General features: G+C 39.5%; 1 protein-coding gene and 1 long non-coding RNA gene across 7 annotated transcripts in view; one reads left to right on the top strand and one right to left on the bottom strand.

Annotated features, from left to right (window-relative positions):
* Nucleotides 1–5,325, bottom strand: part of Patl1 (PAT1 homolog 1, processing body mRNA decay factor) — a 27,756-nt gene extending 22,431 nt beyond the window's left edge. Inside the window, exons 1-2 of one of the 6 annotated variants that reach the window (XM_078045965.1) lie at nucleotides 4,623–5,325; nucleotides 2,658–2,769 (exon numbers count right to left, since the gene is read on the bottom strand). In XM_078045965.1, the coding sequence (XP_077902091.1) occupies nucleotides 2,658–2,769; nucleotides 4,623–4,937 (427 nt within the window). In that variant the 5' untranslated portion in view covers nucleotides 4,938–5,325. Of the gene's footprint in view, nucleotides 1–2,657; nucleotides 2,770–3,489; nucleotides 3,513–3,908; nucleotides 4,047–4,622 lie in introns of those variants that run through there. The other 5 variants (XM_078045966.1, XM_078045963.1, XM_078045964.1 and 2 more) reach the window with 5 other exon arrangements.
* Nucleotides 4,428–22,740, top strand: LOC144377021 (uncharacterized). Its single transcript, XR_013437552.1, has 2 exons — nucleotides 4,428–4,565; nucleotides 22,276–22,740. It is a non-coding gene; the product is annotated as an uncharacterized LOC144377021 (long non-coding RNA).

Raw genomic sequence — 22,740 nt, 5'->3', positions numbered from 1 at the left:
GTCTGGGATATTTCTGAATGAAAAGAAAATAAAAAGGAAACAGAAGTGATTTAATTTTAAGGCAATCTCAGTCCCCAAAGATTACAGCAGCTATCAAGAAAAGGGAAGGAGAAAGAATGAGAAGCCCATCCAAGCGAAGGCAAGAGATTTCCAAAGATTCCCCAAAGACTGTTTTAACATAAATGGTAATTTATACTGACTGTATTTATTACTTAATCTCTCAGTAACTCTGCTTCCTCATTTATGAAAATGAGGATAATATTGATAACTACCTCAGAAGGTAACTGTGAGAATTAATAACATATATAAAACATTTAAAACGGTACCAAGCACATAATAAGAACCATGTAAGGTGTAAACTTTTATTTTCAGAGAATGAATTTGGGATCACTCTAACACCATTTATTGCTTCGAGATGATGCAAACTTTTTTAAAGGGAGTAGACCAATGATTAGTGTCCTATGGAAATGTGATATCAAAGCTTTTGTAGCCAATGACCTAAAATATCCACAGTATAAACAGGTGTTGTTCAAAATGTCAGCTCCATGAATTAAAAATTATCAATCAAAACCTATGTCAAAGAGCTAACATTTCATCTATTGGCTTAAACTTCCTCTACCAGCTAAATCTGTAAGAAGTGTGCTAAACACACCACAGGTAGACTTAACAATTTTCTTTTTAAAATATTTATATAAAGATGTTTTGAAGAATTAAGATTTTCACCTTACAATTCAAGTATACTACACTCTCAATGAAAAGCGCTCACCTGTGACATCTTTTCTCTATTATAACCTTGGTTGACCATGAAGTCCTTCTTAATACCCTTCTACCCTATGGTACAAAGCAAACTAACCATATGCTATTTCACTGCCTTTAATTTTACTACCTGTTCTTTCACTGTGCACCCAAGAGCACTGTGGACTTATACTTCTTTCCTATCATATAAAATACAGTTCTGCACATTCTAATATTCTTTTAAAGGCAATATTCTTGTCTTGAAGGAAAAACAGAAACTCCTGGGGTGGGGGGAACTGCCCTTAGCACTCTGGAAGTCTATGAGAAGGCAGGACCCATTTCTCTCTGTCCAAGTTCAAAACTAAGGAAGGACACATTACTATGTTGCTTCATCTTAATACAGTAGCTATGAATCAATTTCAATTGACCAATTTCATCAACTGAAGAATGTGCTGAAAAAATGATTTAATACCCACCCAGTACAGGTTTTAAAAGAAAAAATTTAGAACCAAGAATACAATGTTATCACTTTTATTGTCTAGGTTATTATGCAATTTGCAATTCACATCGGTTCCCTCCATTTGTAATTCTATTCTACATAGCTTTCCCTGCCATCTCTGTGGAGAGAGACAATGGTCATACTCCTGGGCAATCTCATCTCCTAAACTATGACTACAATCCAAAGGATCTTTATTTCCTTTCTGTAATGAGTATAGTTTATACTTTTAACATTCTTCTTGCTGCTCTAGATTATGACAAAAGTCATAGTTTCTACTGAATTTTATAAATGGAAGACTGGTAGTAAACTTTTTCATTTTTGCCAGTTCATTCAACTCTGTGCAAGCTTTCACAAACCTAAGCTATAAAGTCATCACAAAACACTATCCACTGTAACTTTTATAAAACCTTTGTTTTTGATACTAACACATTGGTATCACCCACTGTGCTACATTTCCTCTTCCTCCTTATTTAATTTTGAATATTTGTTGCTGCAATTCTAAAGAAATTACAAATATTGACACACCACAATATAAACACTGCTATTGCTGCTTTCCAACACTAAGTCAAAATAACAATATCTACATTGACTCTGATCTATTCATTTCTTTAAAAGATACAAATTTCTAATATTTAGTTAACTTGCTCTAAACTTGTTCTAAGTAAATTTTGTTCTCAAATGTAATCATATAGCCTTGCTTCTTAATTGTTTTATCCCAGCATTTACAACTCTGTAGCTTTAAGTCTACTTCAGCTCTTTTAACCTTTTTCAGCTCTTACAATATTTACCTATATCTGGGGATGGATAAAATTTCATTTGTTTACAATACTTTTTACACTTATGAAGATTTCCTATCACTAAAATTCTTGGAATTAAAAGCTTTTTATTTTATCAAATACAACCATGTACTGGTGTTGGGCTGAATGTAGAACATGCAGAATACTAGACTCTGAATTCTCTATTAGTCCATGAGTTTTCCCTAGGTTACATGTTCTCCAAATAAAAATTCTTTTATTTAGAATTATTTAAAATCTCTTTCAAATATCTATTGATCTAAACATCTGAATTCCTTATTGTGGCAACTGAGAATCAAAAACCAGATAGCTGGAAGACATAGGGCTTAGAAAATACCTGGCTTTATTGATGAGGACAAAAGATGACCAACCAGAAGAGCACAGTAGGAGGATGAACTATTCTGAGTAAAGGACATACTATTCTCACTGAGATCAAGAAGATTAACTTGCCAAATTAGTGAATGAAGTTACTCCTTCTAAGACAAAGTATCTGAGCAAGAGATGAAGATGAAACTATAAAAGATGCCGCTTGGGATGGAGTTATAGCTCAGTTGGTAGAGTGCTTGCCTGGCACGCGCAAGGCCCTGGGTTCAATCTCAACACATACATACACAAAAGATGCCACTTACCAACTGCACCTGACCCAAATGTATCATCATTGAACTGATCAATCTCCTCATCTTCTTCTCCCAGGCCCTGAAATGCATCTTCATCTTCATCTAGAGGACAATCCTCCAAAGACTAAAAAAAATGAAAAGAAGTTTTCATGAAATTCACATTCTCATTTATAATGTTCTAAAAACGTTCACCTTACCTTCTCAGTGAATATAATAGTTTTATTATGACCTTTTGTAAAGATGGCATTTTATACTCCTCAATTACCCCGACATTGGAAGCTTTCAGTAGCTTGTTTCTGTTTCTATTCTTTATTCCTTACTTGAATTTTTCCCAAGCATCTTTTTTCTTTATCAAGACTCTAATGATAGCATTTTCTCATGCATACAAGAAATTAGGCCCACAGTATCCTTTACATCACTGGGTGGAACAAAGATGACAATTTTCAAATTGCCAAAATGAGTACTTTTATGTATCTATTTTAACTAAGTTCACATCTTTCTCATTATATTCATGCTGGGTTTTCAACTATTTCAGTGTTCTCTTTTAAAACTTTCTTTTCATTTTCCACCTCTTCACTTTGCTTTCTATAGGCCTAAACTCTAGTGAAAAAAACAAAAATGAACTCTAGAAAAGCCATGATAAACACAGGCAACTCACTTTTCTGATTAACCCATTAACTATCCTGTGTGTGTGTTTAATGAAGTGCTGAGGATGGAACCCAAAGTAGTAGGTAGGTGCTCTAGCCCTCATTAGCATCATTTGAGAACGTTTTTGTCTCAGGTTCTGTGCTAGGCCATAGGTCCTGTATTCTTAAGTGGCACCGCAGAGACAAATACCACTTACCTCAAATAGTTTGTTGTGAGGATCAAACAAGGTAAAGACTGTATATTACTAAATAAAACCTAGATATTACCATAACACTTTCGGTACATTCTATTTGGACCTGCCACCCGCCCCCCGCATCTCTTCAGGTTTACTCAGCTTAATCTCCAAGTTTCCTTTTGGCAACTTCTGCTCATTGTATGTCATCATTCTCTCCATGTTTATACAAAGTCAGTTAACACTTTTATCAAGTATCTGTCCTTACTGGCCTTTCTACCCATCCTAGGGCCCACAAACTCCCACAAAGCAGTCTGCCACCACATCAGAGGCAACTTCCAGCGCACTCCCTTCCAAATCATCAAGATCGACTTAACCAAAACATCAAGATCGACTTAACCAAATCGCTGCTTTTTAAAATTGAAATGACTCTCAGGAATCACCTAGATCAGTCCTTTCACTTTATAAATCCAGAAACCTTGTGTCCAGCGATTGGGAGTGGCTCAAGGTCACTAAGCGAGTGGGCGATACGGTCTAGACTCCACATTCTGGAGCTGCTACATTCCCCTCCGACGTCGTAGCCAAACCCACAGCTCACTCCACTCGTCCAGAAAGAACTTCGGCTGGACACGCCCCCTCCCCGCTCGGAGCGCTCTCCTAGTAAACAGTCCGGGGCCCCAGCCAAAGGGCAAGTCCAGGCGCCCTGACCGAAGGCTGCCGGGGTGTACAGCGTGTACCCGTGGGTAACCCGGGAGAAGGGGGCTGGATCTGGGTAGGCGGGAAAGTCGTCTCCGGGCATCCCCGGGTGGTTCTTCCTACGAACAGCCACCCGGTGGATGCAAGGCTCTTCCCTCCACCGTCCCTCCCCGAGTGGGGGCGAGGGGCGCTCAGGTTACCGCACCAACGGGCCCTCCCCACCCCAAAGCAGAAGCCAACTCTCCCCAGCGGCAACGGATGGGACAGTCCCGCCCCCCAAGCCTCAAAGCTGGTTCCCAGTCCTCGGACTAATCCGCGACCCCAGGTCGGGGGCGCTGCGCTAGATCGCGCGACTCCCACGGCTCGCCCCCTCCCCCCCGGAGCACGGGACCGGCGCGCGGAGGGTGAGAGGAAAGGGGCGCGCGAGGAAGGGGGGGCCACTTCCGGTCGCAAGAGCTTACCTCGTAGCGGAACATTCTTGGGGAAGGGGGGAGGGAGCGGGGAGGGGAGTGGGGGAGGGAGGGAAAAAGCGCTGACTCCCCGGGCTCCTCCGCGCGCGGGTCCTCCACCGGCTCGCGACCCCTGGCCGCCGCCGTACGCCGGAACGTGCGTGGGAACGTGCGCAGGCGCGCCTCGGGCAGGGCAGCCGCCCCGCTCGGGGCCCGGCGGCGGCGGCTGCGCGGGGACGGATTTGGCGTCCCGCTTCCCAGTCTCAGCGGCGGGAAGGAGGTCCCGTGGTGAGAGACTGCGCACGCGCCGTCCGTCGGGGGCTTCATAGCTAGCCGGACTGGCGGCTCCGCCTCTGATTTCTTGGCTTTCTGCTCGGAGCGGAGAAGCCAGTCACGAGTTTCCCGTCACCGACGGGGCGGAGAAAGTCCTTGTGATTGTCACAGGATGTGGTTCTGCGGAGTCCTGGCCTTAGGTCGGGTGCGAGGACTGGAGGCTCCTGGGTTAGTTTTGCAAAGTCCAAGGCACGCTCTTCGGGGTTCCCGGGGGTCTTCACGGCACGACCCTCGCCCGTGGAGGGAGAAACGGAGGCCAAGTTTGTGGTCCACGGAAGGAACGCTGAATCTGCAGCCGGTCGAGGCTGTGATTTATGCGGCTCAAAGTGATGACAGCGCCCGGCTTTTAAAAAGCCGAAGTCAAGTTCCGAGAGGTTTAACTAGGGTGATGGTTTTAGGCGGTTTAACTAGGGTGATGGTTTTAGGCGGTTTAACTAGGGTGATGGTTTTAGGCTCCTGGAACTTCAGGCTCGCGGAGCGGGAGATCCTTTGAAGGTCAGCACAGCGGGTCTCAGCCGGCGGCAAGGTCAGGGGCCCTGAGTGCACCTATGGGTGACACCACTCCCTCTGGATTAGGCCCAGGAAAGGGCGGGTCCAGCTTCTAAACCTTGACAGCCTGGTTCCAGAAATCTGGTGGTTTGTTAGCCATATAAGTTCTTCACGCCCTTTCAGGCCTACTCAAATCTCCTCTATTCCTGGAGGGACCAAACTTGTACCATGAAGAATTTATTCTTGTGGGTTTCACAACCCCTTTCTCCTGTTGTCTTTAAAACGCCGCCTCGCCCAAGAGTGGCATACTGTGAATTCCTCCCACGTTGGTGTGACGCGCCTTAGTCAGAGGTGGAGCGCTGGAAACATTGGATTTGGAAATTACAAGTTCTGGGTGGGAATTGGGGCTTTGCCACTGGCGATGAGACTTTGGGCAAGTTTTCTAAACATCTGTGAAACTTTTTTTTTTTTTTTAAATAAAATGGGTTTAATTGTATCTGCCTCATCCAGTAGTGAGTCAACCACATGATGCTGATGTTACTAATAATGATGATTAATGTCCGACTGGCTCTGCTAAGGGCTTTATGTGGATTATTTTGTTGAATCATTTCACCCCATGAGGTAGGTACTATTACTTTCTCCACTTTATAATTGAGGAACCTGAGGCTTCGAGACATTAAATAATTTGTTTTCAAATCACCTGATGGCAAGTGTCAAACTTGGTGGTTGAGATATTTCTGATTCCCCAACCCAGTCTCTTAATCACTGTACCAAAATAACAAAGGTAAATATTTACATGAGTCAGGCCTGAATCCTAAAGACTAGAGCAGGCCAAGGATAAGAAAATTGATTATCAAGCATGAACATAACATACTAGGTGCAGTGGGTCTTAATTACTGAAATTTTGATGCTGTGTAGAGGACAAAACTATGGTTCAAAATTGAATCTGTTCAGCCAAGTGTTTTTGTAAGAAAAATTTGAATTGGAATATAGCCGTATTAATTTATTTAAAAATTGTCTTTGGTTGCTTTACTCCCATAAAGGCAGAGTTGGGTAGTTACAATGGAGACCATGTGGCCTGTAAGTTATGAAAATATTTACTATCTGGCCCATTACAGAAAGAGTTCACTGATCCCTGACCATGCTTTCTTATCATTGCATTAAAAATTAATAGTAAAAATAGATAAGAACAAAATTCCATATTCAGAAATAATAGTTCATTTTCATATTTAGAAGTTTAAAAATCCCTCCCATTGATGGACTAATTAAGAAAATAATGGATCACTGAGTGATAAACACTTTTTTTAAGTTTTTTAGTTTTAGGTGGACACAATAACTTTATTTTTTATGTAGTGCTGAGGATTGAACCTAGTGCCTCATGCATACTAGGCAAGTACTCTACCACTAAGCCTCATCCTCAGCCCCTGAATGATAAACATTTTAATGTATCAAAACTTATGTAAGGGTCCGGGGAAAGGTCAGAGGAAGAGACCACAAGAGACCAGCTTCATGCAACGAGCAGGAGGGAGTTTATTGAAGAGGATCCTAATTCAGCAAGAGGATCCTAATTCAGCGCACTGAGGCCCAAGGCTCACTCAGGAAGGGAGAGCGGCCCAGAGCCCAGAGCAGAGGTCAAGCAGAACTTAAGTACACTTTTGGGGGAGGGGGGGGCTTTGCATACATCAGAACAAATCATCTTGAGGTGGGGGGGGAGGGGGAAATTGAACAACAACTCTGAGACATGATTAGCACATTCATGGGGGGGGTACACATTTAAACTGATTGGTTCGGGCCCTGTGACAAACTGCACAGGGCCCTAGGCTAAATGGCCAGTAGGGCATTGTCTTAACTATCTCAGGAATTTCAGGTTCTGGGTGTAGCAGAGGAACCTTGTGAGGCCCGGGTCTTTTACATTTTAATTTTGCAGTTTAGAATCAGCTTAGAAATTTTACCCTTACACTTATGGGGTACAGCTAAAGCAGTTTACATTAGAGAACAGGAAAGCCTGAATGTAAATTAACTACAGAATACACTAAAAAAAAAAAAAAAAGGACAGAGAAGAGCCTGTGGGGTAGTGCATGCCTATGATCCCAGCAGCTTAGGAGGCTGAGGCAGGAAGATTTCAAGTTCAAAGTGAAAGTTTCTAAGCTGGAAGGCTTGAATTAAAATGTAAAAGATTAGGTATTATTGAGTTCCTCTGTTACACCCAGATTCCTGAGATAGTTAAGACAACACCCTACTAGCCTTTTAGCCTAGGGCCCTGTGCAGTTTGTCACAGGGCCTGAACCAATCAGTTTCAATGTGTACCCCCCCTTAGGAATGACCAATCACCCCTGCCCGAGCTGTTCCCGCCAATGAATTTGCCAATCACGTCTCAAGAGTTGTTGTTCAATTTCCCCGCGCCTCATAATTATTTGTTGTGATGTATGCAAAGCCCACCGCCCTCTCCAAAAAGTGTACTTAAGCTCTGCTTGACCTTTGCTCTGGGCTCTGGGCTGCTCTCCCTTCTTGAGTGAGCACAGAGTCCCAGCGTGCTGGAATGGATCCCCAATAAATCCCCTTTTGCCAATTGCATGGAGTAAGTCTCTTGTGTGGTCTCACCCTCCGACGATTCGCCAGACCTTTACAAAAGCCAGCCTCAGCAGTTTGGCAAGGTCCTGGGCAACTTATTTTGAGACCCTGTCTCAAGATAAAATATAAAAAGAGAAAGGGCTGGGGATGTGGCTTAGTGGTTAAGTGCTCCTGGTTTCAATATCTGGTATCCAGGCTGGGGATGTGGCTCAAGCAGTGGCTCGCTCGCCTGGCATGCGTGCGGCCCGGGTTCAATCCTCAGCACCACATACCAACAAAGATGTTGTGTCCGCCGAGAACTAAACAATAAATATTAAAAAAAATTCTCTCTCACTCTCTCTTAAAAAAAAAAAATATCTGGTATCCAAGTAAAAACATAAAAGGAAAGAAAGAATGCAGAGAAGCCATTGAATGAACAGAAATTGATATCAGGGTTAACAAAATTTCACATTTTTTTTCTCATGCAACACTTGTGTGAGGGAGATTGAGTCCCTCTGAGAGAATAATGTATTTTTTTGAGCTATATAGTAGGCCCTATTTTAAGGTAGAGTACAAAGTCTTTTTACAGGTGATTCTTTAGACACCTCTGGGGAGATTGTAGGTGGAAGAAGAGAAGACTCCTGCAGGTCAAGTACATGAAGGAGATATTTTTTAAGCCAAGAAAGAACATCAAATAATGAAAGTCACTATGCCACACTAGCTTGCTTTGGTGTTATCTGTGCTTTCTCTAGGTGTTGTAAATAATCTATTTGTTGTATTTAAAAACTTTACATTTTTTTAAAGTTGGAAAAAACACATACCACAAAATCTACTTTTTTTTTCTTTTCTTTAAGTACTGGGATTTGAACCCAAGGGTACTCTATCACTGAACTACATTGTCAGCCCTATTTATTTATTTTCTTGTATTTTAAATTTTCTGGTACCAGATATTGAACTCAGGAGCAGTTTAACACTGAGCTACATTCCTCCTCCTTTGTTTTGAGATAGGATTTGGCTAAGTTGCTTAGGGACTTGCAAAATTGCTGAGGCCAGCCTCTGATTTGTGATTATCCTGTGTCAGCCTCCCAGTGGCTGAAATTCCAGGCATGATCACCACACCCAGCATGCCTTTTTATTTTGAGAAAGGGTCTTGCTAAATTACCATGTAAGACCTCAAAGTTGCAGTCCTTTCTTAGCCCGTAGGCATAGATCACTGTGCCTGACCAAAATTTACTTTCTTGTGAGACTTAGTTTCAAATGATGTTTTCATCAAGTAACATCTCTATAGGTAATTTCAAAATTTTAGTATCTATCAAAATCACCAAGGGAGTTTTGAAATATAGGCCTCATTCCAAGTTTCTGATTCAGTAAGTCTGAAGTTGGGCCTGAGAATTTGCATTTATAACATATAATAGGTGATGCTGAAGTTGATGTTGCTAGTTCTGGGACTGCACTTTGAAGAATCCCGTTGTCCATGAGTGCCTTAGGAATTAGAGGGAGAAAAAGCTGTGGATTGCACATAGGGTAATTTTAAAAAATATTTTTTAGTTATAGTTGGACACAACATCTTTATTTTTTAAATTTACTTTTATATAGTGCTAAGGATCGAACCCAGGACCTCTGCACATGCTAGGCGAGTGCTCTATTGCTGAGCCACAACCCTAGCCCAAGGGTAATTTTTTATGTAGTCAAAAAAGTTAAATCTAGAAAGTAATGGCAACAAATCTTAGGAAAAAGCTAATAATCCATATAATGAAAATATTTACAAGAAAATGTGGTAAATTAAATATGGCTACAAATTCTTTGACAATTGTCTTATCCAGAGATGAAATGTAATTGACCCTTTACTGAAATCTGGACTAGACTGAATGCTTTGACGAAAGGATTATGGGAGAGAAGATGCTATGTCTCCTCTGGGTTTGATCTTTAAGGAGATTGAGGCCCAGCATGGTGGAGCATGCTTGGGCCTGCTCTGGAGGCTAAGGCAAGAGGATCTCAAGTTCAAAGCCAATCTCAGCAACTTAGACCCTGTCTCAAAATAAAAAGCAATGGGGAGGTATATCAGTGGTAGAGCACCCCTAGATTTAAAAAAAAAAAAAAGATTTTTGCTGGTAAAGTGAGAAAATGTTTTAAAGTTTAAGTATTTCTTTATGTACTAAAGATGAAAAATAGAGATCTCACTAAATAAACTATGGAGAGCAACAATGTGAATGAGAAAAATATATAGGCCCTGGCCTCTTCTCTTGGATCCACAAAGGTGGCAACTTAGGTCTTGACAGTAAGAAACGATTGTAGGGCCATCTCCTATGTAAGTATCTTCTTGACTGCCATTTAGAGGTAAGGAATATGGGATGGTTTTCTGGGTAAATAATGACATTGGAAAATAAAAACAAAAAGCCACTTGTACATTTTTCAGTTAGTCAACTGTCAAGAAAGGAGAGCTTTTCATACCATTGCTTCCATTATTTCCTCTGATTTTGGGAAGTACATGGCAAGGATAGGGGTATAAGAACTAATCCCCGTATTATTTGTACAAATCCTAGGAAAGCATGATACTTCACTCCTCCCTGGACCCCTCTCAGTGAGAATAAGTATATTTCTTATTCAACATTTTATTCTCATCACAACATCTACTTTTACTTTTTTTTTTTTTTTAGAAAGGTAAGAAAGAAATACTATTTTATTTTTTTTAAGAGAGAGAGAATTTTTCAATATTTATTTTTTAGTTTTCGGCGGACACAACATCTTTATTTGTATATGGTGCTGAGGATCGAACCCGGGCCACACGCATGCCAGGCGAGTGCGCTACCGCTTGAGCCACATCCCCAGCCCTTTTACTCTTAATAGTAATTGTTCAAACATTTTTGAGTTCTTGTAATGATAAGCCAATATATGGAACTGAAATGGCAAAATAAAAGCACAATTCTACCTACCTGTTCATAGGCAATACCATTTCATTCACTATACCTTGTTGGTTCAGGCCCTCTTCAGGTAACCTTCAGCATCTCCTTACTTTGATTTTTTTTTTGTTTGTTTGTTTATTTATTTGTTTTTTGGTGTGTGTATTCTGTAGAATTACCACAATAGTTTGAGTGGCAGCGTCCTCTATAAAATCTATGCTTGCCCATCAATTAACAGCAGTGGCTGCCTAGCAAATGGGGTAGAGTGAGAACTGGGAAACTAAGAGGCAGGAGTAAGGGAGTCCTAAACAGCCCCTGCTGCCTATTTCTGTTGGCTCCCTTGGTCTAAAGATTACTGGAATGTTTTCTATGGCATTGGTTGGACTCCTGTACTCACCTAAGTAGGAGAGGATAGTTTAGCTTTAGATTAAGCAAAAATTCAGACCCCTCCCTGGGACTCCTGTGCAGAACCTTAGCTGTATCTCGTGTTTAGGACAACCCTTGCCAAACTTGTCAAAATTACTGAACACTGTTAAAAAGTCCTGAGGCGTTCTGTTAACACAGAAGGCGGGTGGAAACTACAAGGATATTTAAGAATGAACTCTTAAACACTGTTGTTTCCTTCATCTAGTAGCTGACATTTAAGATAGGAAAATTTTGGCTATTAAGGTTTTCTTTTGTTTATCCCTGTTAATTAAATTAGCATACCTATAATGTAAATTACAACCCAGAATTTTGATGTTTGAATTTGAGGGTGTTACAGCTATCCACTATGTACAACAAACCATCCTGGGTTTGCTGAATAAAACCAACCATGATGATTTATTTCACTAAAGAATCTGCAACTTAGTCTTTTGGTGCCATGGGAACAACAACTCATCTCCTCTTCAGTGTCATCAGTGAGTACTGCTTGGAGGCTGAGGGTTATTTGGTGTTTGGAATCGTGAATCATCTGAAGTTTCACTGTCTGGCAGTTGGTGTTAGCCATCAGCTGGGACTTAGGTGGGCTGTTCAGGCACAGCACTCCCCTATGGACCTACGGTTGCTAACTTTCTCCCCAATGTGATGTTCCAAGATGTTCCTAAAAGGCCAGTTGGAAGGTGTGTCTACGTTTAGGACCCATCCCCGAAAGTGAAAGAGTGAGTACTCTGTCCATGATCCGGGGATTGAACAAAGCCAGAGAGACAACAGGGAAAGACTAAAAGATCTCCAGAACTGTCAGGTTGCCCAGAAAGAATTACATAGGAACGTGGAGCAAACATGCAGCCGGGACAGCAAGAGAGACCTTGGCGTTACCTGAGAGATGGTCCGTATGTATTAGCAGGGAAACCACAAAAACAAACCCCTGCACCTCCACAATGGGGGCAAATGGAACTGGATCCCTCCAGTTTGGTTTTCTCCCCCCATAAGAGGGGCACACTGGGTTTTCTACGACAAAAAAGAGCAGATACTTGAGGAAAGAGTACTGTGGAGCGTGAAGTTTTCTCACCTGTGGTTTTAATAATTCTAAGATGAGTTTATTTGTGCTATGCAGGCCACTCTTGCTGGTGTTTGTCACTTCACATTTTCAAGAGATTTGGCTGAAGGGAACTAGAAGGTCTATCACCAGGAAAAGGAGCCAAGTTAATTTGCCCTATAAGGCATTTTGTGGGGGAGGGGGGTACTGGGGATTGAACCCAGAGATGCTTTGTCACTGAATTACACCCCCAGCCCTTTTCTTTTTTTTTATTTTGAGATACAGTCTCCCTAAGTTGCTTAGAGTCTTGGTAATTTTCTGACACTGGCCTTGTACTTGCAATCCTCCTATCTCAGCCTCCCAAGTCACTGGGATTTCAGGTGTGGGCCACTATGCCTGGCCCTGAGTGGCATTTAAACTTAGGACTTGACTTTATTTTTGTTTTTGTAAGAATGAGCTGAGATAATAAGCCCTGAGATTCTGAATTTATAAATTTTCCAGAAATAATCTACTGGGCTTCAAGTGTTAAATCATAGAGGTCTTGCTTCCATGACCCATAATATACACTGGGGTCATATTGCATATTGTCTTGTATAAGGGTGCTGTGTGTGTTTGTGTATGTGTTTTGGAGAGGTTTCTTCCTAGAGAGAGAAAGAGGGCAGCAGTTGCAGTTCAGCAGCCCTAAGCATAATGATCCATTGCTGGGCTGGGGATGTGGCTCAAGCGGTAGCATGCTCGCCTGGCGTGCAGTGCGGCCCGGGTTCGATCCTCAGCACCACATACCAACAAAGATGTTGTGTCCACCGAGAACTAAAAAAAAAATAAATATTAAAAATTCTCTCTCTCTTTCTCTCTCTCTCTCCCCCCCTCACTCTCTCTTTAAAAAACAAAAAAAAAAATGATCCATTGCTGGTTGTGCTCTAGTCAACTCTGAGTCTTATAGTACACTGGCCACGATATTCCTGTACCTCTTATAAACTGTTATGCTTCTAACAGTCAAAAAATGTATAGTAATTATATACAAAGCAGCAATGTACACATAGCAACATTTGCATTTGGACAGTTGATAGTTCTATTCATGATGACCTGAGTATAAGCCACAGAGAGACCAGATGCCCAGCAGCTCAAGGACAAATTGTTACAGGCCATTTCATGCTTTTGTGATGTGCTGATGATCATAATTAGAAAGTGAATATATGTTGGAATATCAAGTACAGTAGCCTGTACAACTTTGTAAAACATTTAGTTTTATGATAATTTTATTATTTATTTTTAAAGTTTCATTTAGTTTTAGTTTTTTTCCCTATCTTAATTGGCACATTATATTTATACATAATGGTAGGATTCATATTACATATTCATACATGCACACGATACAATATAACATGGCCAATATCATTTCTCAGTATTTTATACAATAGAGCATCAAGTAGAATATCCTGTGCAGCCTTCTAAAACAAACTTTATTTATTTATTTATTATTTGGTACTGGGGGTTGAACTTAGAGGCACTCACTGAGCTACATCCGCAGCCCTTTTTATTTTTTGTTTTGAAAAACAACACTAGGTTGCTGAGGCTGGCTTTGAACTTGTGATCCTCTACCTTCAGCCTCCCTAGTTGCTGGGATTATAGGCATGTGCCTGTGTACCTGGCTAAACATTAAATTTTATGGTAATTTGCTTTATATCTTTATTTCTCAAAGATGTATAATCTTTTGCAGGATAGGATGAAGATAATTATCTTCTGATCTTCTAGTGTGATAATGAATAAATGTTTGTCAAATGAATAAGTAAATGACCAAGTCTCTTTAAAAACAAGGAAAGGATTTCATTAGGTGGAATAGATGACCTGAGTATAAGCCGTGGAGAGAGACCAGATGCCCAGCAGCTCAAGGACAAGTTGTGGTAGGCATTTCATGTTTCTGCAATGCGCTGATGATCATTACTCATTTAATTTTCCAAAGATTTCCGCAAGTAACAAAGATAGATAAGAATGTCTCCAGGGCTGGGGATGTGGCTCAAGCGGTAGCGCGCTCACCTGGCATGCGTGCGGCCTGGGTTCGATCCTCAGCACCACATACCAACGAAGATGTTGTGTCCGTCGAGAACTAAAAAATAAATATTAAAAATTCTCCCTCTCTCTTAAAAAAAAAAGTTTCAATTGGAGTCATAGCCTCTTTCCATAAAGCCTTTGCTTTCAGCTATTAGTAATTCCTTTCTCTTTAATTTCCCTTAAAAAAAAAGAAAGAAAGAAAAAAAAAAGAATGTCTCCATTCATGACCAAAGTACAGAGAGTGTAATTGAGCCATTATCTCACAGCTATTCAGAGGTGGAAGAGGCTAGCACAATTCTTGGCTTCATTTTTGAAGCCTTCATTTTTTTAAAAAATATTTTTTTAGTTATATATGGACACAATATCTTTATTTTGTTTATTTACTTTTATGTGGTGCTGAGGATTAAATCTAGCGCATGGAGACAAGTGCTCTGCCACTGGTCTCATCAGTGACATTCTTGGTGAACTCAGGACCAAGCAGCAAATCCTTCCCCAGTTGAAGGTCTTGTGTGTGTGTGTGTGTGTGTGTGTGTGTGTGTGTGTGTGTGTAAGAATGACCTGAGTGATCTAGAGGACAGGACACAGACCTACACCAGAACTCCTAGCTAATCCCCAGGGTCTACAAGGTTTCTATGGGGTTGGAACTACTCTAAAATACTCCTGATGTAGGAGGGGTGTGGTGAAGCACTGTGTAGCATATGCAAGATGTTCAACTTGGTCCTCAGCATCACACACAGACTCTAAAATAATACTGAGTCAAATCAAAATTTCATTGGTGAGACGTGGCTTGATCTGTAAGGACCTCGGGTATGCTCATAATTAAAGCTGAATTTTATTTGCTGACCAGTGACAAGCTGTGGTCCCTGAAAACACAGTTGCACTGATTGTCTTTGGGTTCATAAATTGGCCATAATGTGTGTAGGGTTAAAAACTTGAATACTGGGAACCAACAGACCTGGGACTGTCATGTGGCTCCACTACTTACCAGCTGTGTGACATTGGCAAACTTAATCTCTATGAGCTCTGGTTTCCTTATCTTCATAATGTAAATATTATTAACAACTATCCTGTAAAGTTGTGCGTATTAAGTGAGATAATGATCATTAAATGAGTTGTACTGTGTCTGATGTTGGTAAGTGTTCATTAAAGTCTAGCTGTTACTATAATTGATTTCTTAAAAGAACTGTACTCATGGCCCTATGTGTTCTTATTCTGATATAATCATGTGTAATATCCCTGATGATCATTTTTTCTATTTTCAGGTATCTTTTAACCACAATGTACTTTGATACATCTGATTATCCCCATTGGGCAAAGTGTGTTACATCTTCACAGCAGTCTTGTGAGGTTGAAATTATCATTTCTGTTTTGCCCATCAGTCAGTGGAAGTCCACCCAGGCTAAGCACATGCTCAGCATCCAAGTGCTTCAGTGCCAGCTAAAATCCACATTTTTTACTTGGAATTCTTTTTTTCTGTCACATTAAACTCCCATTAGTCTGTATTTTTGTGGCTTGAATAATTTTGCTTCTTGTTATTGGTGCTGAGTTATAGAATAACATTTTTCTACGATTGTCTTTTTCATTCCATGTATATCCTATAGAATGAGTATTTCCAAGGTCAGCTGACTCCTAACGCATCTTTGAATTTGCTTCTTTGTCAAGTTAAAAATTAAATTTAACAAATTATTTCTCAAAAACAATTAGAGCAACCATGAATTCTTTTTGTGTCAAATATACTGATCAAATTTTGAATGTAAGTAATGGAAAAATTGAATGTTCAATCATAATATTAACTGAAAGCTAACAAACAATATAAATTTGTTATAAATATTTATGCATCTTTTATGAAAAATAATTTTATGAGCATTTCAGTGCTTACTAGTTCTAATATCTCAATTTCTATAGGCATCATCACTAGTTTTCACTATCATCTTTCTTATGCCATTGCAGGCTTTAAGTTTTTTTTTTGTTTTTTACATTTTTAATGCTAGGGTTTGAACTCAGGACCTCAATACATGCTAGGAAAGTGCTGTATCATTGAGCCACATCTCTTGTTCTTTTAATTTTTTTGTCTTGAGACAGGGACTTGCCAAGTTACCCAGCTTGCTCTAAAACTTGGGATCCTCCTGCCTAATCCTCCCAAGTTACTGGGATAATAGGCATGTGACATTATGTGTGGCAAGTTTTTTAGTAAATATTGAATTAGAAAAGCCATATGGTGCCTCAGTGATTGACATCAGCAAAGTTAAAAATGAGAACTAAAAATTCTGAGAGAGCAATAGTATTTGAAAATGTGTATAGTAAATTATGGCTATAAATATATTTCCTTATTTCAACAGGGTCCTCATACTACAGTATAGAGAACTAAGGGTATGCATTCCTCATACACTGAGTTTACATTAACATTAAATTCTTTGGGTAGTGGGTAGCGGGGTTAAACTCAGGGGCACTCCACCACTGAGCCACATCCCCAGCCCTATTTGGTATTTTATTTAGAGACAAGGTCTCACTGAGTTTCTTAGCGCCCTGCTGTTGCTGAGGCTGGCTTTGAACTTGTGATTTTCCTGCCTCAGCCTCCTGCGCTGCTGGGATTACAGGTATGTGCCACTGCACCCAGCACATCATATTCTTTATTGTGTTCATCACTTGCTATCAATTATATATTTTTATGATGGCTGCAGTGCATTTTCTTCATGATTCTGTAAATTACACCTGCCAACTAGAATACACATTTTCCTATGTCCTAAAAAAAAACAACAGACCATTTAAATTTTTTTTTTGACTTTTTAAAAATAACAGTTTTCTGTCTATATTCATCTGGAGTATTGTCCTGTACCATTCTCTCCTGGTCAGGTCCTTGTCTAGTTTTAGCATCAGGTTAGTCTTGGCACATGGCAAAATGTTTTGGAAAGTGTTCATTTTTTTTAAGAGTTTGAGAAGAATTGCTATTCCCTTAAATGATTGGGAGAATTTAGCAATAAACCATCTGGTCTGGGACCCTTTTTAGTTGGGAGATTGATGACTGGCTCAATCTACTTACAGTTATAAGCCCATTCATATTTTCTACTTTCTCATGATTCATTCTTGGTAGATTATGTTTCTAGGAATTGATCCATTTCTCCTAGGTTATCCAGTTTGAGGTATATAACACTTCATAGTAGTCTCTTGTGATCCTTTTTTATTTTTTAAAAATTTTATTTATTGACTCATTTTAGTTATTGATGGACCTTGATTTTTTATTGATATATGGTGCTGAGAATTGAACCTAGTGCCTCACACATTCGAGGCAAGCGCTTTACCACTGAGCCACAACCCCAGACCTCTTGTGATCCTTTTTATTCCTGTTGTATGAGTTGTGATGTGCCCTCTTCATTTGTGATTTTGAGTCATCTCTATTTTTCTTTGTTACTATAGCTAAAGGTCTGTCAGTTGTTTTCATATCTTCAGAACACCAACTCTTAGTTTTGTTGATCTTATCAATTGTTTTTCTAATCTCTATTTCATTTATTTCAGGTCTGATCATTGTTATTTTCCTTCTTCTTCAATCTTTGGGCTTAGTCTTAGTTTGTTCTTTGTCTAATTCTTTGAGGTATAAATGTAAGTAGTGGAAAAACTGAATTTTCAATCATAATATGAACTTTTTGTCAGTCAGCTGACATTCCATTGCTCAGAGAGAATCTTGACCAAGGCCTAAACCAATGAAGGTGGCCAATATACTTGGCAGGTTTACATGGCGGAGGTAGAGGGTCAAGAATGGAGCACAACATGCTAAATCTGTGATACATTTTTGCAGTTAAATGATGGAATGTTTGTCTTTTTCAAAAATTTTTTATCTTAGATGATATCAAAATACCTGAGTAGCAAGGAAAATGAACTGTATGCATCCAGCATTCAACTTCAACCTTTGGCAGTTGTTAACTCTTGGCTGCCTTTTTTTCATTTATACTCCTACTTAACTCTTTTTAGTTAGATTCCACTATGTAAGGATCTATCTCTAAGAGAAAAATTTTAAAAAGTATTGTCACAACTCCTCGAACAACTTCTTAAGAACATGTAGAGTCTTAATCAGTTATGGAAAATTATATCAACAATAAGCTTGTAATGATGTAGGAAATGAACATAAATTAAAATGAAAGAGGAGACCATGTAACAGCAAGTATGTTAAAAATACAGTATAGCAGAATGTGGCTGTACTTCAGAGTTGCCAAATGAGGCTGAAATAATACCACTTACCATCATTTTTATTTTGAGGATCAAACACATGTGAAAACATTTATGAATAAAATCTTTCTATACAATTTTAAGATAGGATTTCTGAGACCAAATCCCTATGTAGAACCTGAGCACTGACAACCACAGTGGCAAGGTCCAGACAGCAGGCTGTGGAAAGTGGACTTAACAGTTAGTTTCATATGGTCATTTGAAAAGAGCACAGGGCTGATGGCTTTGCTTGGGTTTCGGGTCTGGTGTCAACAAAACTAGACTTGTGACTTTCTCAGAGTTCCCCTACACAAGGTTGATCTCTTTACTGTCTCCCTGGGTTGATAGTCATACTCTGGGTTCAGATCTATAAAGGAGATGGACCAATTAAGATATGGGATCTGATCATCTTAATAGTTGTAGAAAAAACATTTGACAAAATACAGCACTCCTTCATATTCAAAACACTAGAAAAACCAGGGATGGTAGGAACATACCTCAACACATTGTAAAAGCTATATATGCCAAATATCATGCTAAGTGGAGAAAAATTGAAAGCATTCCCTCTAAAAACTGGAACAAGACAAAGTTGCCCCCTTTCACCATTTCTATTCAACATTGTCCTTGAAACTCTAGCCAGAGCAACTAGACAGGAGAAAGAAGTTAAAGAGATCTGAGTAGGAAAAGAAGAATCAGATTATCACTATTTGCTGATGACATGGTGCTATATTTAGATGTAAAAAATTTCCACCAAAAAACTTCTAGAATGAATACATGAATTCAGTAAAGTAGTAGGAGATAAAATTAACACCCATAAATCAAATGCATTTCAATACATCAATGATGAGTCTACTGAAAGAGAAATTAGGAAAACGACCCCATTCACAATAGCCTAAAAAAATACTTTGGGAATCAATCTAACGGAAAAGTGAAAGACTATCATGAAAACTACAGAACACTAAAGGAAGAAATTGATGAAGACCTTAAAAGTTGGAAAGATCTCCTATGCTCTTTGGTAGGCATATTTAATATTGTCAAAATGGCCATATTACAAAAAGCATTATACAGATTTAATGCAATTCCTATTAAAATCTCAATGACATTCTTTATAGAACTAGAAAAAGCAATCATGAAATTCATTTGGAATTTCTTCACAGAAGAAGAAATACAAATGGTCAACAAATATATGAAAAAATGTTCAACATCTACAGCAATTAGAGAAATGCAAATCAAAACTAAGATTTCATCTCACTCCAGTCAGAATGGCAATTATCAAGAATATAAGCAACAATAAATGTTGGTGAGGATGCTGAGAAGGTTCACTCATACATTGCTGGTGGGACTGCAAATTGATGCAATTATTATGGAAAGCAGTATGGCAATTCCTTAGAAAACTTGGAATGGGACCTCTATTTGACCCAACTATCCCACTCCTTGGTTTTATACAAAGGACATAAAATCAGCATACTACAGTGACGCAGACACATCAATGTTTATAGCAGCTCATCTCAATAACTAAACTATGGTGTCTTTCAGCAGATGAATAGATAAAGAAAATGTGATATATACGCAACGGAGTATTACTCAGCCTTAAAGAAGAATGAAATGAAGGCATTTGCCCGTAAATGAATGGAGCTGGAGACTATCATGCTAAGCTAAACAAGCCAATCCCAAGAAGCCAAAGGCCGAATGTTTTCTTTGATATATGGATGCTAATTCACAATAAGCAAGGGTGGGGCTAGGGAAGAATAGAGTTACTTTAGGTAGAGGGGAGTGAAGGGAGGAGCAGGGGTATAGAGGTAGGAAGGATAGTAGAATGAATAAGACATTGTTACACTATGTACATATATGACTTCATGACCAGTGTGATTCTACATCATATACAACCAGAAGAATGAGAAATTCTACTCCATTTATGTATGATACGTCAAAGTTCATTCTGCTATCATGTATAAATAATTAGAAACAATGTAAAAAAAGATAGGATCTGAGTTTTCATTAAAGCAGATGGAAGATTAGAACATAGGATTTCATATTTCCAATCATTTAATGTACAAAAACAGATTACTTTGGGAACTTGTTTGTTTCCTTCAGTGTGAGCTGGACTTAAGAACATTTAAGGTTAGTTTCTACCTCCTTGTGTTGCTGGGTGTATGGCACTGGACTAATCTTTTAACCATGTTGATGTGCCAGTTTTTCAATCTATCAAATGTGTTTTATAATTTCAGCTTCATGGGGGTGCTATTAAAAAGATAGAGGTAATAACATTCTTGGACAAGCTTTGTATATGCAAACTACTCTACGTCTGTGAATTGAGGTTACTTCAGTGTTCAAAGGGATGTGTTCTCTGGAGGTATGCATTGCCTGTTTCATCTTAATGAATGGAGCTGATTAAGGGAAAATGAAAGGCCATGGGTATTTTTTTTAAGAAACAAAAGAAATAGTTAGCTTCAAAACTTGGACACAAACCAGAAATGGAGCTGGAGTTTCAAATGTTGACATTGGAGCAAGAGATTTGTCAAGAGACCAAGGCATAAGTGTAGTAATTACCATCTCCCAGATTCATTACCCTGGGCCTTATTACATGAAGTAAGGAACTTTAGGGACATATATGTGGGCATGATGTAATAATTCTCAGATGACAGTGTGTGGCCTTCAGGCATAATTATCAGAGTCAAGAATTAAATCTGTCCTAGAACTCAGATAATAACTGGAGACAAAGACTTGGCACACATCTACATGTAAGATGCCAGTTTCCAAACTTTGGGGTGAATTGTTAAGAGGTATTTTTTGTTGTTGTTCAATGTACAAGCATAGATAACTCTTTTAAAATTTTTCTTTAAAGAATGTTTGTGTTCTTATCTTAATGAATTAAAGTCAACATACTATAGCCATTCATGCATACCCAAGTTTAAAGCAGCACAATTTACAATCACTAAACTATGGAACCAGCCTAGGTGTCCACCAATGGATGAATGGTTAAAGAAATTATGGTATGGGCTGGGGATGTGGCTCAAGTGGTAGCGCGCTCGCCTGGCATGCGTGTGGCCCGGGTTCGATCCTCAGCACCACATACAAACAAAGATGTTGTGTCCGCCGAGAACTGAAAAATAAACTTTGAAAAATTCATTCTCTCTCTCTCTCTCTCTCTCTCTCTCTCTCTCTCTCTTTAAAAAAAAAAAAGAAATTCTGGTATATGTTCAAAATGGTGTTTTATTCAGCCATAAAGAAAAATGAAATGATGTCATTTGCAGGGAAATGGGTGGAACTTAAGAACATTAGGTTAAATGAAATTAGTCAAACTTGGAAGGCCAAGGGGTCATATGTTTCCTCTCCTATCTGGAAGCTAGAAGGGAAAAAGCAAAAGAAATGTATGTGTTGGGGGGATCTCATGAAAATTGAAGGGAGATTAGTAGAGTAGGGGAAAGGGACTAGGGGGAAATTATGTTGGCTAAATTTCATTATAATATCATGTGCATGTATAAATTTGTAACAATGAATTCCACCGTTAGGTATAATTATAATTCACCAATAAAAATATAGAAAAAAAATTGTGTTCAATTATTTCTCTTAAAATTAAAAAAAAAATTGCGGTGTAGAGATCTAGCTGAACCATACTGCAGCCATCTAGCGTCATAACTGCTATCATTGCCCCTGAGTAACCCTGGTCTGTTTTGCCTCATAGTTTTCCAGAATACTGCAAATCAACAAAAACTTTATCATGATATGTGAAACTTATGACTGGACCCTGCTATCATCGGAGCCAAGGAGGTGCCTGACATCCTTGGTCCTTGATGTTACCTTGAAATAAACCAGGTCCATTCTTGTTTGGATGAAAGTCACTTTTGTTCTGACCTGTCTGGGACTAGAAGGACATTCTCCTTCAAAGATTAGCCTGACAGCCCCCTGGGAGACATCCTGCCCGGAAGGCATCCTGCAGCTACCTATCTCCCTGGAACATCCTGCCGTTATCAGGATCATCAGACATCTTGCAGCTGGCAGTTTTACCACCCACATCCAGCAATTGCAGAAACCTTCCCCATCCCCAGCATATGAATACCCACCCAGCAATTGCTGATTAGAGAGCTTCCCCATCCCCAGCATATAAATACCCCTGTGTGAACAATAAAGGTTTGCAGCTTGATCAGAA

Source organism: Ictidomys tridecemlineatus, chromosome 4 (genome assembly GCF_052094955.1).
Source record: "Ictidomys tridecemlineatus isolate mIctTri1 chromosome 4, mIctTri1.hap1, whole genome shotgun sequence".
Lineage (NCBI taxonomy): Eukaryota > Metazoa > Chordata > Mammalia > Rodentia > Sciuridae > Ictidomys > Ictidomys tridecemlineatus.
Note: the sequence above shows the minus strand (reverse complement) of the source record. Positions and strands in the feature narration are given on the sequence as shown.